We start from the raw sequence: 18,731 nt of genomic DNA on the forward strand, positions 1-18,731 counted from the left end.
TGACTAGATTTTTTTCAGATATATGTTGTTCCATTTTATGGTTATTTTTCATTTGAACTCAAAGTCTAAGGAGAGACCCCCTGCAACTGTGGTATAGTACCTAAAGTTTTCAATATTAATATTACATAGTTATGGAAAGCCTTTTTAATAAAATGTGCTGGGTGCTGTGGTATAGGCCTATAATCCCAACTACTCAGGAGGCTGAGGCAGGAGAGGCAGGACAGAAAGTCTGATGCCAACCTGAGCAACTTAGCAAGACCCTATCTCAAAATTTAAAAATAAAAAGGGCTGGTGATGTAGTTCAGTGGTAAAGTGTCCCTGGTTCAATCCCCAGTACCAAAAGAGAAGTGGGGGAGAGCTGGGGAAATAACTCAGTGGCAGAGCACCTACTACACTGCTATGGGGATAAAGTCATCAATAATTAACAGTCCTGCCCTGACAAATATACTTTCTAGTGAAGACAGCCTAATATGTAACGAAATGTCAGGTATGCTAAATGCTATAAAGAAGAGTAGTGGGGCTGGGGGTATAGCTCAGTTGGTAGAGTGCTTGCCTCACATGCACAAGGCCCTGAGTTCGTATCCCCAGCACCGCAAAAAAAAAAAAAAAAGCAGTAACTATGGAACCCTTCCCATGTGCCAGATGAACACTGGCTTAAGCAATAAATACACATAATTATTATCTTCATTTTACTAATGAAGAAACTAAGGCAAGAAAAGTTTAATTAACTTGTCCAAAATCATACAGCTAGTAAATGGGAAACCAGCTCTTCAAACCAAGGCCTTGTGGATTCAGAGTTGACATTCAGCTAAAGCAGGGTTCAAGCCAAAGTGCCAGAGAATTTACTAAAGAATGGTCAAAGAGGATCTCTGTGGAAGAAGGCTTTAGGGCCTGATGGAAGAAAGGAAACAATATCTACTATTTTAGACTGAGAGAACATAAATGCAAGAGCTCTTGAGGCAGGAAGTACTTACCATAATTTCAATACAAAACAGGCTGGGGTGTAGCTCAGGTGATGGAGCACTTGCCTGGCACGTGCAAGGAAAGGCCTGGGGTTTAATCTCCAACACCACAGGAGGGAAAAAAAAAAAAATATATATATATATATATATATATATCATGATATATATATATATATATATATCAAGAAGGTCAGTGATGCAGCAAGATTAGGCAGGTGACACATTGAGGACGTTGGAGACTCTAGGTGTACCTCCCAGAGTAAGGGACTGTCATGAACCAATGTGTTTCAAAAGGATCAGGGTAGGAGAGTGAGTAGGATATAGGGGACAGTTGGAAGGTTTTCGTTGAAGCCCAGCAGAGAGAACAGTGACTGGGACTAGGTAACTATTCATTGCCTCTTATTTGTAAATTTGTTTTTCAAGATAAAAACATGAATCAGACACAAACCCTGTATTCAGTATGCTTATTACAGTAGGTAATATAAGACCCACAACTATAATTAAAGATTGAGAGAGATTTGATGCCTTCACAGAGCAGCAAAGTTCAGAATGTAAAGGTTACTTTTAGCTGGAAGAGAAAGACTTCACAGAGTTAGCATTTATAGACCTAAAGGACTAGTTAGGTTTGGAAGTACAACAAGAAGATCATTCCACATTTGTGGTTGTTTTTGCATGATCACATACTTCAGATTTGTAGACCTATGAGGTCAAGAGTGGGGTTTTGAGGGTATTTGAATACCTGTTAAATATCTGTTACTGTGCCTCTCTTTAACCATTACCAGTTAATCAAATTGTACTGACTTATCCTTTACAAATGCCTCATTTTAAGTACGATTTCCCATTATTGGTTGCCTCAATTTTCCATAAGAGCAAGATAGGAATACATAATATGAAAGACTGAAAATTGATACTGAGGTAGGCTGGCCTAGGAATCAGATTCTCCACTACAGATGTGATCCAAGGTCCACTTATTCTCTGACTTAAACTGATGAAATCTGGATCCACTAAATATATGATAGATTCCTGCAGGATTTATGGAATCAGTTAATTTATGGGTACACTTTTATCAAAAGTAGCTATTTACTCAATAGATGCATTAAGTGCCCAATATATGTAAAGCAGAGTGATGATACAAAAGATGTATAACATGATTTCTGCCCTCACAAGAAGTCACTAGTTACTGAGCATATAAAAAGTTGTAAAATAGGAGCTGAGGATGTAGCTCAGTAGTATATAGCATTTGCCTAGTAAACACAAAGTCCTGAGTTCAATCCACAGCATGCACACACACAAAAAAAGATACACCAAACATATATAAAATAATAGAGCATAAAGCCAGGCAAGCTCTGAGAATGAAAAAAGCAATATTGTTACACATTCAAAGGAGGACAAGAACTTTCTCCTGAGAAATGAGAAAAACCTTTATGGATGAGAGGGCCTATGTTAATAATGTGGGAAAATCAGTGAAGTTAGCTTTTTTTTTTTTTTCTGGTGCTGGGGTTGGAAGCGAGGACCTCTGCACAGGCTAGGCAAATGGTTTATCGCTGAGCCTATAGCAATGATTTTGAAGCTTGAAGCTTGGCTCATTTCATATCCTGGTCATCTGACACTTCTGTTTAAACTCTGATCTTCAGGTTAATCAGCTGTGAGCACCACAGTCTTGGGGTGATCAATGGGGCATTTCTTCTATTCATGACCCCCAAATACTCTATCCCCACTAATCAGCAGAATGTAAAGTATAGCTGGGCACCAATATAAAACTTATCAAATTGTGGGAGTTTTTTTGTTTTTTGTTTTCTAGTACTGGGGATTCCCAGGCCTGGTGCATGCCTCCATCTACCTCTGAGTTACATCCCACCCCTTTTTTTTTTTTTTTTTTTTTTTTGAAGACAGGGTCACATTAAATTTCAGAGGCTGCCCTTGAACTTGCAATCCTCCTACCTCAACCTCCAGAGTAGGCATTACAGGCATGCACTACCATGCCCAGTTTAAATTTTGCTTTCAAATTCCCACTGTTACATTTCACGTTTCTCGGCCTGGCTTTGTGGGCCTCAGGCCCACTCAGTCCTCTACAAAAACTACTCTGTTTAAAAAAATGTCATTCGACAGGAGTGGAATGTGGAGAGAACCCTCACTTCAATTTCTGGGACTGGTAGAGTGCTCTCATTCTCTATTCTCCACCACTCTTTTTTGAGGCCTCCTCTTTTATTACTTGTCCTTTCTCTTATTCATTTCCTTTATTCTGTCCCTTTTTTTTTTTTTTTTTGTACTGGGGAGTGAACCCAGGGGCACTTAACCACTGAACTATATCCCCAGCCCTATTTTCTATTTTATTTAGAAACAAGGTTTCACTGAGTTGCTTAATGTCTTGCTTTTGCTGAGGCTGCCTTTGAACTCCTGATCTCCTTCCTCAGCATCCAAACCACTGGAATTACAGGCCTATCTCACCACACTCAACTTTTTATTTTTGAGATGCCAGGCTGGCCTCACACCTTTGAACACAAGTCATCCTCCTGCTTCAGTCCCCCAGGGCACATTATACTACACCCTGCTTGACTCCACCTTGCCCTCACTTAATTTAGCAAACTGAAGGTCACAGGAGGACTAAAGTTAAGCCTCGTAACAAGATTTCTCAAATAGGTAGGACATTTACTTGTGAAATACTCTGCCTCAGGAAGCATAACTTACTCTTAGAACAATGTCTATAGAAAACAAAAACAAAACTGGTTCTCCTCCCTGGACTGCTATAATCATCACAATAAATAAAGCTTTTATCTATGCTGAGGAAACCTTTGCATGAAAAGTCAAAGTTTGATTACACAAGGCCACATGTGAAATACAACAAAATACAAATTTTCACTACCTTCTCAAGTACTGATTCCAAAGACTTCTATAAACCTACTGCATGCCCGTAAACCAAGCAAAACTGAGACAGGAGCATCACAAATTGGAGGCCAGCCTCAGCAATCTAGAGAAATGAAAAATTATTTTAAAAATAAGAGTCGGGCGTGGTGGCACAGGCCTATAATCCCAGCGGCGCGGGAAGCTAAGGAAGAACAATTGCAAATTCAAGGCCAGCCTCAGAAATTTAGCGAGGCCCTAAACAATTTAGTCAAAACCTATCTCAAAAAATAGAAAAGAGCTGGGGATGTGGCTCAGGGGTTGAACGCCCCTGGGCTCAATCCCTGGTACCAAAAATAAAATAAAGGGCTGGGAATGAAGTGCAGTAGTAGAGCACCTCTGGGTTTAATCCCCATAATCTAAAAAAAAAAGTAACTGTGAGATGTAGATAACGTTAATTTTGCTTCAATAAGGTACCCATTTTGGTTTGTGTATGTATCTCATTAACACTATGTTGTAAATCTAAAGTACCGTCCTACAAAGGTACTGGAATGATCGAAGGAAAGAATTACCTATATTAAAGTCTTTCACGTGCCTTAAGATGTTACTACTGCTACTGAAGGGGAGGAAAGTGTATGACAATAAACCGGACTAGACCCACAAGTGCCAGTTTCTAAAACTACGTACGCTCCACCGTCGTTTTTCCGAATAGGAAAGACTCCAGCAGGCGCCAGACACACGCACTCACGCCCTCCAGATGGGCGGTGCACGCAACGCGCCTCTCCCAGGTGGCCCTGAGCTGCCTTAGGGCGCAGGCGCGGAGGCAGATCACGCGAGCTGAGAGCGGTGCCTTGGGGAATCGCAGCCTCGCTCTGGCCCCGCCCCTGTCGAACGTCTTCACGGGGTCGCTCTGGAAACGCATTCTGCAAGAACAGACTGGGACCAATGGGAAGCGAGCGAGTACCATGAATGGACCAATAAGGAGGGAGTGGTGCGGGGTTTAAACCCGAGCGGGCCAGCTCCTCCCGGCGTGCTGCAGAGGAACGGCTGTTTATCTGTGGTGGGGTCAAGTCTTTGGTTAGTCCGAGACTCCAGTGTTCCTGTACCTGCTTCTGCCAGCTGACCCGCTGCCTGGTGAAAAGAAAGCCATGGCGCTCCGAGTCACCAGGGTGAGCCGTTACGGACCGTGAAAAAACGCGGTCTTCCTTGCTCCGGGCTTGTGCCTTACCTCACCTGCAGGAGTCCCCCGAACCCGAGAGGACCACGGCAGCGATGGGGGGCAGATGGGAGAGGGGTTACCGAGAGAGCGCCTAGCTGGGCCTCTGGCATGCTGGGGGAGTTCTGGGGACGAAGGGAGGTGAGAAAGAGCTGAATGGATCTTGGATGTAGATCTGGAAAGTAGGTGGAAGAGGATCAACGGGAAACCTTTTAACAAGCAATGGAGGGCCGCCAAGTCAGCCCTCCACCCATTGAGCAGCCCTCTTCTCATAGAAGTGTCTGTATTTGAACGCACATTTCCAATGTAAATTCACGGTGTTTCGGGGCTGGGCGGGGTACATGAAAAGCTTTTGGGAGGAAAATGCTGAGGCCATAGAACCTGGAACTTAGGTTTCTCCTCAGAACCCATTTGCAGCCAGCTTTCCTTCTGAAAGCCTCAATTGTTCCCACCTTAATTAACCCTTGACTTCCTCGAGCCTCTGGACCAGCCTTCAAAAGTGTTTGCTTCTTTCAGAACATGAAAATTAATGCCGAAAATAAGGCCAAGATCAGTATGGCAGGTGCAAAGCGTGTCCCTGTGGCCACTGCTGCAGCCTCCAAGCCTGGGCTAAGGCCAAGAACCGCTCTTGGAGACATTGGCAATAAAGTCAGTGAACAGCTGCAGGCTAGAGTGCCTCTGAAAAAGGTAACTCTCTCCTGAGCCATCTTCCCCCGAAGAGCCCACATTCCAGCTGTGACCCTTGATAGAGAAACATTTCATTCTCTCTGTTTCACAGGAAGCAAAACCATCAGCTACTGGAAAAGTTATTGCTAAAAAACTTCCAAAACCTTTGGAAAAGGCACCTGTGTGTGTTCCAGAGCCTGAAGCTGAACCTGAACCAGAACCTGAACCTGAGCCTGTCAAGGAAGAAAAACTTTCGCCTGAACCTATTTTGGTAAACTTACTCTTTATTGAGTGCTTAACATAAGGCAAGCTGTGCCAAGTACTTTATGTGCATTAACTCACGTAATCTTTATTTATTCTTTCAGGGTTAGGTGTTATTTCTAGTTTCTGGATAATGGCTAAGAGAAATTAAGTGAATATGAAATTTAAGCCCATTCTGTCTTGCTTCAGAACCTTTGTGTTTTTTGGGTTTTGTTTTTTGTTTTTTGATTTTTTTGCAGTGCTGGAACCCAGGGCCTTGTGCTTGCAAGGCAAGCACTCTAGCGGCTGAGCTATCTCCCCAGCCCAGAACCTTTGTTTTTAATTGCTTTCTTATATTACCCCCTTTGTAAATGATATTAAATAGTAGATGCCTGAAGCTACAAAAATCTTTGTCTAAGTATGAGCCAATTCTATCCAAAATTCACTGAATGAAACAGTTTTCTTGAACTTTTTAATCCCTAATATGACCATTAAAGAATTGACTATGATGTCGGAGTATATAAAGTAAGGGGAGGGATATATATATACATATAGAGAGAGAGTGGGGAAGAAAATAATTTAACAGTCTAAAAACCAAGAACTTGTGACTAGGAAAGTAATTAGCTGGTAGAACATTTGCTTGGGGTCTCACTAAGCACAAGACTGGCTTTCAACTTCTGATTCTCGTGCCTCAGCCTCCCAAAGAGTTGGGATCATAGGCCTGTGCAACCTTGCCTGACCCCTTACTGATTCTTGCCTTTGCTTTCCCACTTAAGAATGCCTTCCCCACCCTCTATCTCATTTAGCAAATAATCTTTTTGTCTTTATCAAAACAGCTCAAGCATCAATTCCTGAAGCTTCCTCTGATTTTCCCCATACTATCTCTGCTTCCACAATCAATCTTAGTTTATTTGTCTCTACTAAGTTTAAAGCCCTTGAGGATGCTAGAGATCAGTTTGACTTGAAGGTGCTCAATAAGTATTTGAACAGTGGTGTCAAAGGAGTGTAAAGGAAATGGTTAATGGTAATAAAATCCGTTAATCCTTGGTAGTCAGAACAGAACTTGTATTTTCCTGAGTAGTGAGAAGCAATCCCTGTTTTATAACAGACTAAAGGTTCATTTATCTTTCTTTTGGCGGTGCTGGGGATTGAACCCAGAGTATCATTTGGTGTTTTGTTTGTTTGTTTTGTTGTTTTTATTGTATACAAATGGGATACATGTTGTTTCTCTATTTGTACATGGAGTCAAGGCATACCATTTGTGTAATCATAAATTTACATAGGGCAATGATGTTTGATTCATTATTTTTTTTCCCTTCCCCCCCAACTCTCCCACCCCTCTCACCCCTCTTTTCCCTCTGTACAGTCCTTCTTTCCTCCATTCTTACCACCCTCCTTATCCCTAAACCTAACCCTAACCCTAACGCTAACCCCTCCGACCCCCCATTATGTGTCATCATCCGCTTATCAGCGATATCATTCGTCCTTTAGTTTTTTGAGATTGGCTTATCTCACTTAGCATGATATTCTCCAGTTTCATCCATTTGCCTGCAAATGCCATAATTTTATCATTCTTCATTGTGGAGTAATATTCCATTGTATATATATGCCACAGTTTCTTTATCCATTCATCACTGAAGGGCATCTAGGTTGGTTCCACAATCTGGCTATGGTGAATTGAGCAGCAATGAACATTGATGTGGCTGTATCTCTGTACTATGCTGATTTTAAGTCCTTTGGGTATAGGCCAAGGAGTAGGATAGCTGGGTCAAATGGTGGTTCCATTCCAAGCTTTCTGAGGAATCTCCATACTGCTTTCCAGAGTGGCTGCACTAATTTGCAACCCCACCAGCAATGTATGTATCATTTGTTTTTGAATTAACTTCACATGATGCTAATAAACAGCTTCATTACATGCTGATTTTCTTTGACAGAAAGCTTAGAATATGAATTTATTTGCCTCTTATTCTACTGACTTAAATTAGCTTAATCTAATTTGGAATTTTACTTTTTTTATATTAATCACTTCCTAAAAAGAAATTGAACAAAACTGATACTTTTCCTCTAAGAAAATGAATTGTCTATTCAGTAGTATTGTTTATTGAGTTGGTGATACCAATAATCTGCCCTTCATTCCCAAGTTATAGTGTGTGTTTTCTGCTATTATTTCAAAAGGTCTCTCTGTTTCAAGGTTGATACTCCCTCTCCAAGCCCAATGGAAACATCTGGATGTGCTCCTGCAGAAGAATATCTCTGTCAGGCTTTTTCTGACGTAATTCTTGCAGTGAATGATGTGGATGCAGAAGATGGAGCAGATCCAAACCTTTGTAGTGAATATGTAAAGGATATTTATGCTTATCTGAGACAACTTGAGGTCAGTATAATCACTAGAGTCTGTTTTTTTCTAAATTGCATTTAATTTTATTAAAATTTTTTGAGTCTTTTGTTTGAAATATTTCCCAGGCTTGAATTCCTGGGTTTAAGTGATGCTCCTGCATCCGCCTCCTGAATAGTAGGGACTGCCAGCATGTGCCATTATGCCCAGCTATTAAAGATATTTTCTATCAACAGTTTACAATAATAAAGCAGGACTCCGTCAGCATTTCCCTGTTGTGTATGTATTGGCAGGGGAGGTGTGCTAAGGATGAAATCCCAGGGGTACTCTACCCCTGGCTACATCTTCTGTCCCTTTTATTTTTTTATTTTGAGACAAAGTCTCACTAATTTGCCCAACATGGCCTCAAACTTGGGATCCTCCTGCCTCACTTAGCCTCCTAAATTGCTGGGATTACAAGCATTGGATTCCCCCACCCCGCACTAGAGATTGAACCCAGGGGCAATTAATCACTGAGCCACATCTACAGCCCTTATTATTTTGAGACAGGTCTTGCTAAGTTCCTTTTGGGTCCTGCTTAGTTGCTGAGTCTGGCTTTGAACTTGCAATCCTTCTGCCCTGCCTTAGCCTCCCAAACCACTGGGATTACAGGCATGCCCCACCATGCTTGGCAGCATTTCCTAATGATACATTATGTTTTCAATTTCTTCATCAGGGCTGGAGATATAGCTTGGTGGTAGAGTGCTCACCCAACATATGTGAACACTAGATTCAGTCCCCAATACCACAAAACAAAATACTATATATAGTATAGCCATATAGATACTATATGGCTCTTTCTGAAGGAAAGTCCATAGATGTGTAGACACACATCACAGTTGGGAGTGGCGAGTCCCAAACTCCTTGGTTTTAAGAGGACTAACAGGCCAGGCATGGTGCCACACACCTATATTCCCAGCTTCTTGGGAGACTAAGTCAAGAGCATCACAATTTCAAATTTTAAAAGGAATAATAGATAAAGATGAAAAAGATGCTGACAGACTGTGCCCACTGCCAACACAAAGCTTTTTTGTCAGTGTGCCTGATATGCATCATTTTTTAATCTTACTTAGAGACAGAGTCTTGCTGAATTGCTTAGGGCCTTGCTAAATTGCTGAGGCTGGCTTTGAACTTGTAATCCTCCTGCCTCAGCCCTCCTGAGCTGCTGGTATTACAGGCATGTGCCACCACACTAGACTTATTTTATTTTGAGACAAAGTTTCACTAAATTGCTCAGGCTGGCCTTATACTTAATATTCCTTCTACCTCAGCCTCCTAAGTAGTTGGGATTACAGGGATGCACCACCATGCCTGGTCCACTTCTGAAACTTTCTATTGCCATTTGCGTTTCTTCTCCACAAGGAAGCATTCTGCATAATAAAATAAACATTCTAATGTAAAGTTAGCAAATATGCCCAGTTGTTTTTAATGCAGTCTTCTCATTATCATTTACATCTTCAATCATACCTGGTCCTTTTGGGTTTCTTCTCACCTTCATTTTATTACTTCGTAAGAGTTGTATTGTAGCCTTGGAGGATTATGTTTAGAAGATGTACATTGCTAGTCCTTAATGGTTCCTTATTCTCTTTAGATATCTTGAGGTTTGTAGTCTGGAACAGGAATGTGGTAGCACATGATATCCAGCTGATCTGTAAATTACTGACATTTTTCTCTATTTCCTAAAAGTTCAGTCAGGCTGAGTCTGGTTTTAGAGTCTTCAGTGAGAAGATCTGAGATGATAGTATGGTGTCTTTATTTGGGAGGATGATGGGTACAGAATGTGAACCAGCCACAGTGATAGTGAATTGAACATCATAACATCTAACAATGTTTAAAACCTGCCACATTGTCCTAGCTAATGTTCGCTTTCTTCCTCAGTGACAGAACTATTTAAATTTACCATATAAATAATTGGACTAAAAACTTGTAAATTCTAAATGCTCCAAAGCTATTCTATTTTTTTTTTTTTTTTTTTTAATGGTTTTTCTGGACAGAAATGTCACATGCATTTGTGCTTCTAAGGAAACCTGCATTTTCTTTTTGCAGGAAGAACAATCAGTGAGACCAAAATACCTACTGGGTCGGGAAGTCACTGGAAACATGAGAGCCATCCTAATTGACTGGCTAGTACAGGTTCAAATGAAATTCAGGTTGCTGCAGGAGACCATGTATATGACTGTTGCCATTATTGATCGGTTCATGCAGGTGAGCCTGGTTCAGTAACTAAGGGTTCTCCATTGTAGAATCCTAGCTGAGTCCAAGAAACTGGTTTTTCAGCTAAAATCTGTCTCAAGAGATAGGACATCATTAATTAAGATTTTGCTGTATGTCTCCTTCATAACTGTATCTCCTTTTCAAGTACATGTTATTTATACAGGTGAAATTCTCATTGTAGGATAATTGTGTGCCCAAGAAGATGCTGCAGCTGGTTGGTGTCACTGCCATGTTTATTGCAAGCAAATACGAAGAAATGTACCCTCCAGAAATTGGTGACTTTGCTTTTGTGACTAACAACACTTACACTAAGCACCAAATCAGACAGATGGAAATGAAGATTCTAAGAGTTTTAAACTTTGGTCTGGGTCGCCCCCTACCACTGCACTTCCTTCGTAGAGCCTCTAAGATTGGAGAGGTACACACTTCTTGAGAAGCCTTCGTTAAGATATATTAGGGAGGGCTGGGGTTGTTGCTCAGTGGTAGAGCACTTGCCTAGCATGTTGTGGCACTTAACAGAATTTTACCAATGTAAAATTCTCTGAAAGAAGTTCATTAATATGTGGGTTTTGTTCCAGGTTGATGTTGAGCAACATACTTTGGCTAAATACCTGATGGAACTAACTATGTTGGACTATGATATGGTGCACTTTCCTCCTTCTCAAATTGCAGCAGGAGCTTTTTGCTTAGCACTGAAAATTCTTGACAATGGTGAATGGGTAAGCTCTTGTCTCACAGAACTCCCAAGCTTTTAAATTGTAAATGCTGTTTGAATACAGAATTTTGTCATTAAGACATTTTCCACTGGTTTCTAAATATAGAATCTACTGAAGGATGCTAAAAATAATCTTGTTTCTGAGGTCATCTTGATAGAATGCTCTCATTTCTTTTCCTAATTTAATCTTCATAGACCCTTTGAAAAAGACATAGTAACTGTTGCCCTTTATATATGTAGAAACTCTGTCAAATGACATAACTAAAAATTCATTCTAAATCATTGATTAAACTAATATTTCTCCCATGTATCAAATACTATCCTAAACCCTAGAAATAGAGAAAGTCAGCCAGCCTCAAGGAACTTGGAGTCTAACTTTAGGGTGGACAAGCCGTCAATTACATTAGTGTAATGAGATTTAAGCAGAGGTTTCTACAGAACTCATGAAAAAGAAACTGGGGAAGAGAAAGGCTCAAACTTGTCTTAAATTTCAATTAAAATTAGTCACATAGTACCTATCCCCCTGCTGCTCTTGAATAACATCTAGAAACTTTATGAAAACCATTATTGATGAGTGTTCTTAACATTTTGTTTTTGTCTTAGACACCAACTCTACAGCATTACCTGTTATATACCGAAGAGTCTCTTCTTCCTGTTATGCAGCACCTGGCTAAGAATATAGTCATGGTAAATCGTGGGCTTACAAAGCATATGGTAAGTCAAAATAATAGTGCATGTTGAAAAAATGAGAATAATTCAGATTTAGTGCTTGCAAATATATAGTTTACTTTTCTTTGTGTGTGTGTATATATACATACACACACACACATTTAGTTGTCAGTTGATCTTTTATTTATTTATATGTGATGCTGAGTATCAAACCCAGGGCCTCACACATGCCAGACAAGCGCTCATCACTAAGCTAGAACTCCAGCCCCCATAGTTTACTTTTAAGGAGTTCATGTTAGGTGTTTGGGGTTACTACTGCTGTTGTTTTACCTCTGAGCTGTACCCCAGCCCCAAAGAACTGATGTTTTAAATGAATATTTATAGCATTGATCTTATAAATCTTCCCACTTGAATCACTGTTATTTCTTTCCAGACTATCAAGAACAAGTATGCCACATCTAAGCATGCAAAGATCAGCACTCTTGCACAGCTGAATTCTGCACTAATTCAAGATTTAGCCAAGGCTGTGGCAAAGGTGTAACTTGTAAATTTGAGTTGGAATACTTTATCTGCAAATAAAATTGGCACCATGTGCCACCTGTACATATTATACTACCTTTACATACTTTGAAATAAAGGTTGTGGCCCTTTTTATTTTTCATAGCTTAACTCATTTTAATGTGGTTGCTTCCTATTCTTGTCTTAAAAGGATGGTGGGGAACATTTTTTTAAAAAACTGCTTTCAATTTACTAGGGGATCCAACTGATGTATATAATTGTTGCCTATATGTTAATATACTTGTTTTATATACCTGACATTTGCTTTTTTATGAGGTAGTAAAATTACCTAAAACTGTTATTTCCATTAGGGCATACTGCATGTGAACCAAATCACCTTGGAGAATCTTCTACCTAGTTCTGTTTTTAAAGTAGAAGACTACCACCTCATCCCTAGTTCTTCTTTTTGTTTTATTTATTCTGAGGGTTTCTGCCCTAATTGTAAGTGATTTACTTTAACCATTAATTTTGAGCTATCAGCTTTAGTATTTTTTTTTAATGTTTTCACTTTGAAAAATAACTTTAATTTACTTCCTAAACCCAGTTTTCATGTTATGTATTTATCTTTTTGTTTAATGGTTTAACAAAATAACAGGATGCTCAAAACATACAAATGTATCCTTTTAAGAAAAAGGTAATTTACCCCTCCCTTCTCAATCCCATTGAAGATTTGAAATGTATCCTTCCATGTCTTGTGTGAATATAGACAGACATATAAGTTGTCATTTTTTTTTTTTTAAATAGGTTCCTTCTGTACACAGCAGTTCTTTTCAATGTACATAGACCTTCCTGGATTTGTGCATCACATTAAGTTCTAATAATAGGTGGAGTCAGATGATTTTCCCAGTGTCATCAGTAGCATGCAAATGTGCTAGTTTTCTCTGCATCATTGTTAGAATTGAAGGTCTTTAACTGGCAAAAAAAAAAAAATATTCTATCTCATTTGTTATTTTAATTTACACTTCTGGTGGCAAGTTGAATAAATTGTTTTATCAATGTGGAATACTTTTCCAAGCTTCTCATTTGCCCTTTGACTATGCTATCTTTTACCTTGCAGAAAGTTTTCACATAACCAAATCTATTTTTTTGTTGGTGTTGTTCTTTTGTTTTTGGGGGGTTTTGTTTGTTTTTTGGGTTTTTTGTTGTTGTTGTTTTGGTGCTGGGGATTGAATCCAGGGTCTTGTGCACGCAAGGCAAACACTCTACCAACTGAGCTATATCCCCAGCCCCTAATTCTGAATTTTTAGGTCTTAAGGTCAACTTCATTCCCAAACTATGAACAATTTCTAAAATTAATTTTTCTCATTTAGGTCTATACTTAAGTAAAACATTTTTTACATTTTTATTCATTTATTTATAGACTAATTCTCACTAAATTTCCTTGGCTGACCTCAAATTTGTGATCCTCCTGCATCAGCCTCCTTAATAGCAGGAATTATAGGTGTACACCAAACCCAGCCTATATAAAAATTTTCATAGGCCAGGCTGTGTATGGAATCCATTAACATTTTCAGCATATGATACTTGGGGTTTTTCTTCTTTAACTTTGATGTAATATTCCACATTAGAGATTTCCTACAGTGGGATAAATTCTTGCTTGTGGTATGTAGACTTAATATTGATGCTTTAGAAATTCTTGGGAAATTGGTTTTTCTTGTGGCTACTGTTTTCTGGGATTTTTTTGTTTGATTTTTGTCTTGCTACCTTTGAACTGGATTAAAGAAAGAGGTTTTCTTATTTAAAATCCTCATTGTCCGCTGGAACACTGAAAACTAAGTTAAACTCATTTGGACTGTCAATTGAATCCAGGGCCTCACAAATGTCAGCCAAATGCTGTACCACTGAGCCACATCCCCAGCCCTAAAGTTACATTTAGTCTCTTCTTAGAGCATAGTTATATCTTTAATTCCTTGTTTTGATTACTTGTTTTCTAATTCACCTTGCCAAAAGTGATTCTTTTATTGATCTTTTCAAAAACTTTTGTGATTGTTACTACTACTTTTATTTTGTAGCTTTTATATTTCTATATATTTCATTGTCTGTTTTTCTTTAAAAGTGCTTTTTCCAAATACAAACTTCTCTCTACCCGCACGTTCTGCATCTGTGGATTAAGCAAAACGAATCTGAGATTAAAAGTATTTTAAATGGCATTTATACTGAGTAAATACCTAATGGTATAATTATTTATGTAACATTGTATTAGGTATTATAAGTAATCTAGAAATTATTTAAGTATATAAGCAAATATGCATAGGCTATATGCAAGTGCTGCACATTTTACATAAAGAACTTGATATCAGCAGTTCCCAAGGATATCCTGTTCCCAAAGATCCTGATGGAGGACCGTAGTCTGGGGGTTTTTTGCTTTCTTTTTTTCTCTTTTAATTTTTTGCCAGAATATTTATGTTGGTGATTTTTAATTTCATTGGATTTTTTTTTTTTTTTTTTTTTTTTTTTTTTGACCCTTTAAAGGTTTTCTGTGTGGATATATACTTGATTGACTTACATAAATATTCCATGGACATAAGGAGGGATTTTATTCTCACAGGAGACAGTTTTGATTTATTTTCCTAAGTGAATACTAAACTACAAATGTGTGTGTGTGTGTGTGTGTGTGTGTACATATGCCTTTTCCCCCAAAGCCCTTTGAATGTAAATTTCATGTGTTGAGATAATTTTACCTTAAAATACTTCACCATGCATCTCATAAGACTTAAGGTCATTTTCCTTAAAAAGCCATAATCTTCTTAAATACATTAAAATATATATTCAAATTTACTCAATGGTTACAAAGATTTCTTAGAGTTTTTTTTTTTTTTTTTTTTTTTTTTTTTCCCCCGCTTCAATTAAGGTTTATTTGTTTTTACATATAGAACAACTGCCTTGCTTTTTGTTTTGTTTTGAGACAGGGTCTCACTAAATTCCCCAAGCTCTGGCCTCAATCTAGTGATCCTATTGCCTTAGTGTTCCAAATAGCTGGAATGACAAGTGTGGGACATCTAACTCCACTATGTCCCTATTTGATTTTTTTTTGTGTCATAATTTCTTTAAAGTTCAGATCATGTATTTTTGCAGCAATACAGGTCATGTGTATCATTGGAGTCGCATCAGATTGTTAGACAACTGATAACAATCTTGATCATCTGGTTATAGTGGTTATCACCAGATAAAACAGCTGGAAAGGTATTAATCTCTTTTTAACTAGTTTTAGCATCTCTCACTGTTACTCTCCTGATTTGTTTGTCTCACTGCCAGGGACATGATGCTGGTTTTCTAATAGTATCTTTTATTATTGGACCTTCTCTAAAGAATAGCTTCATGGGCTAGGGAGATAGCTCATTTGGTAGAGTGCTCACCTCGCAAGCACAAGGTTCTGGGTTCAATCCCCAGCACCGCAAAAAAAGAAAAAAGAATCAAAAAAAAAAGAATAGCTTCATACTATACTGTTTCAATGTTTATTTTGTTGTTTTGGTAGGGGGGTTACACCCAGGGGCACTTCAGCCTAGTCTTTTTTAATTTTATTTGGAATATATTTTAGGAAAAATAATTCAAGATATGAAACTATACGCAACCATTTGGCTTGTTTGAGGAAAAGCAAGGAGGATGATATAGATGGAGCAGGTTGAAAAGGTTAGGAGGGGTCAAATCAGGCAGAGTAAGAGCATAAACAGAGAATATGGGACAATATGGATATTCGGGATGAGAGAGACAAGCGGATGTTTGCCTTTGATTACACTACACATTGACCTACTCTAACATACTAGGTGTGGGTAAGATAGACAACTACTGTGAGGGGTTTTTGTTTTCAGTGCTGAGAATCAAATCTCCCCTGGCCTTAAGCATGCTAAGGCGGGTGCTTAACCCCTGAGCTATATTCTCAGCACTGAACTTTTTGTGTATTCAAGGCCTTTAAAGAGTTATACATGAACTTGCCAGGTGGTGCACGACTGTAATCTCAGTGGCTCAGGAGACTGAGACAGGAGAATACCAAGTTCAAAGCCAGCCTCAGCAATGGTGAGATGCTAAGCCAATTCAGTGAAACCCTGTCCCTAAATACAAAATAGGGCTAGGGGTATAGCTCAGTGGTTGAGTGCCCTGAGTTCAATCCTGGCTACCCCCACCTCAAAAAAAGTTATATATGGACATAAGAGATTGCTTTTTAAGTGTGACTTAAGTATGCTGTAAAGTAAGTACTTGAATTGTGACTAAAATACTGAGGTGGTTGATGAGAAGACAACTTATTACAATGGACCATAGACAAAATGCCATATGAATATTCCTGTGTTGAGACTTTCAGAAGTGCAGGAGTAGTTTGTTATTAAAAATAAAAGAATGGTAAGTTTTTTTAATGCCAAATTTTCAATTATCTGAATATTTAAACAAAATCAATATAGGTGCATTAAAATAGGTTGGAAGCCAGGCAAGGTGGCATTTGCCTGTAATCCCAGACTCAGGAAGCTAAAACAGGAGGATTCCAAGTGTGAGGCCAGCCTCAGCAACTTAGTGAGGCCCTGTTTCAAAAACTAAAAAGGGATAAGGAGGATGTAGCTCAGTGGTAAAGCAACCCTAGGTTAAATTCCTAGTACCAAAAAATAGGTTGGAAGTAATAATCCAGATCTTATATATTATACTAAATATTATAATTATGCTCTTATCATTATATCTTACATACCAGTTGTAGGTATTCCACATCTGGGATAATGGGGCAAAATGGGCTGTGCCATGCTCCATTCCTTAGGTGATTCTCTAAAGTTCCATCAAAAATCAGCAACCGCAACTTCACCTGAGAACTTGTAGAAGTGCAAATCAGAATCCTAGAAGCACACAGAAATAGCCTTCCCCATAATCTGCTGCATTCTCTGGTTGAAGAACCATTGCATTATTTTTGTTCCAAATCTGGCCAGTGGGTAACCTGATGGGCAGCTAACTGCTTGCAAGAATGAGATTGAGGTGATATTGGAAGGCAGTCAGGATAAGTGGTTAAGTGAAAAAAGAACAATGGGATCACTTATTTATTTTTTAATTTGTTTGGTTTTATTCTGGGACTTGAACCCAAAAGCACTCTACCACTGAGCAACATTGCCAATTCTTTTATTTCTTATTTTGAGACAAGATCTTGCTAAATTGCCTGGGCTGGACTCAAACCTGTGATTCTGCCTCTGGCTCCCAAATATCTGAGATTACAGGTAGGGCCGCCACATTCTGTGGGATCACTTTTTTTTTTTTTGAACCCAAGGCCTTGTGCATGTGAGGTAAGCACTCTACCAGCTGAGCTATATCTCCAGCCCCATCACTTTCTAATAAAACAATAAAAGGAAACAATGTTCCATGAATTTGGGGGTAGATGTAGCAAAACTAATGCCTTCTTTTATATCCTACTATGCCTTTGAATTTTTAGTTAAAAAACCAAGGAAACTAATATCCAGAGTTGTATTTCTTAGATGTAGGAGAGAAAGCACTGTGTGGTCAAGTTTAACTGAGAAAATTTGTAGCTATAAGAATTCTCAACCCCCTTTTTCTTTCTTTTTTCTCTTTCCACTATTTTGTTGGTGCATTGTTGTTGTACAGTGATGGGATGTGTTGTTACATATTTGTGCATGAACACAATATAACAATATAAATAAGCCAATACCATTCCCCAACACTTCCTCCCTCTTTGCCTCCCAAACCCTGGTCCCTTTCCTCTACAGATCTTCCTTTGATTTCCATGAAATCCCCCTCAAACCTTTCTTTTCCTTTTTCCTCTTTAGCTTCCACATATGAGAGAAAACATGCCATTTGGCTTATTTCACTTCACTTAATGGTCTCCAGTTCCATCCATTTTCCTTCAAATTACCATTCATATTTTTATGGCTGAAACAAACTCCATTGTATACATACACATACCACATTCTTTATCCATTGATTTGTTGATGGACACCTAGGTTAGTTCCATAGTTTGGCTTTTGTGTACTGTGTTTCTATAAACATGGGTATACAGGTATCACTGTAGTATGATGACTTTGATTGTTTAGGATATATATACACCCAGTGGAATAGCTGGGTCATATGGTGTTCCTAGTCTGGAACCTCCAAACCGACTTCCATAGTAGTTGTACTAATTTACAATCCCACCAACAGTGTAAAAGCGTTCCTTTTCTTCTCCACATCCTCTCTAGCGTTTATTATTTATATTCTTGATGACTGCCATTCTGACTAGTGTGAGATGAAATCTCAGTGCAGTTTTGATTTATATTTCCCTAATTGCTAATGATGTTAAACATGTTTTCATATCCC

At 38.8% G+C, this 18,731-nt stretch overlaps 1 protein-coding gene across 1 annotated transcript; it reads left to right on the forward strand.

The window, feature by feature from the left end:
- Window positions 1-4,672: 4,672 nt before the first annotated feature.
- Ccnb1 (cyclin B1) lies at window positions 4,673-13,458 on the forward strand. Its single transcript, XM_047555898.1, has 9 exons — window positions 4,673-4,972; window positions 5,536-5,706; window positions 5,798-5,956; window positions 8,117-8,299; window positions 10,346-10,504; window positions 10,695-10,931; window positions 11,092-11,232; window positions 11,832-11,942; window positions 12,331-13,458. The coding sequence occupies exons 1-9, from the start codon at window positions 4,952-4,954 to the stop codon at window positions 12,436-12,438; spliced, it is 1,290 nt and encodes a 429-aa protein (XP_047411854.1). The 5' UTR covers window positions 4,673-4,951; the 3' UTR covers window positions 12,439-13,458.
- Window positions 13,459-18,731: the final 5,273 nt, after the last annotated feature.

The sequence above is a fragment of the Sciurus carolinensis genome, chromosome 6 (assembly GCF_902686445.1).
Source record: "Sciurus carolinensis chromosome 6, mSciCar1.2, whole genome shotgun sequence".
Taxonomy (NCBI): Eukaryota; Metazoa; Chordata; class Mammalia; order Rodentia; family Sciuridae; genus Sciurus; species Sciurus carolinensis.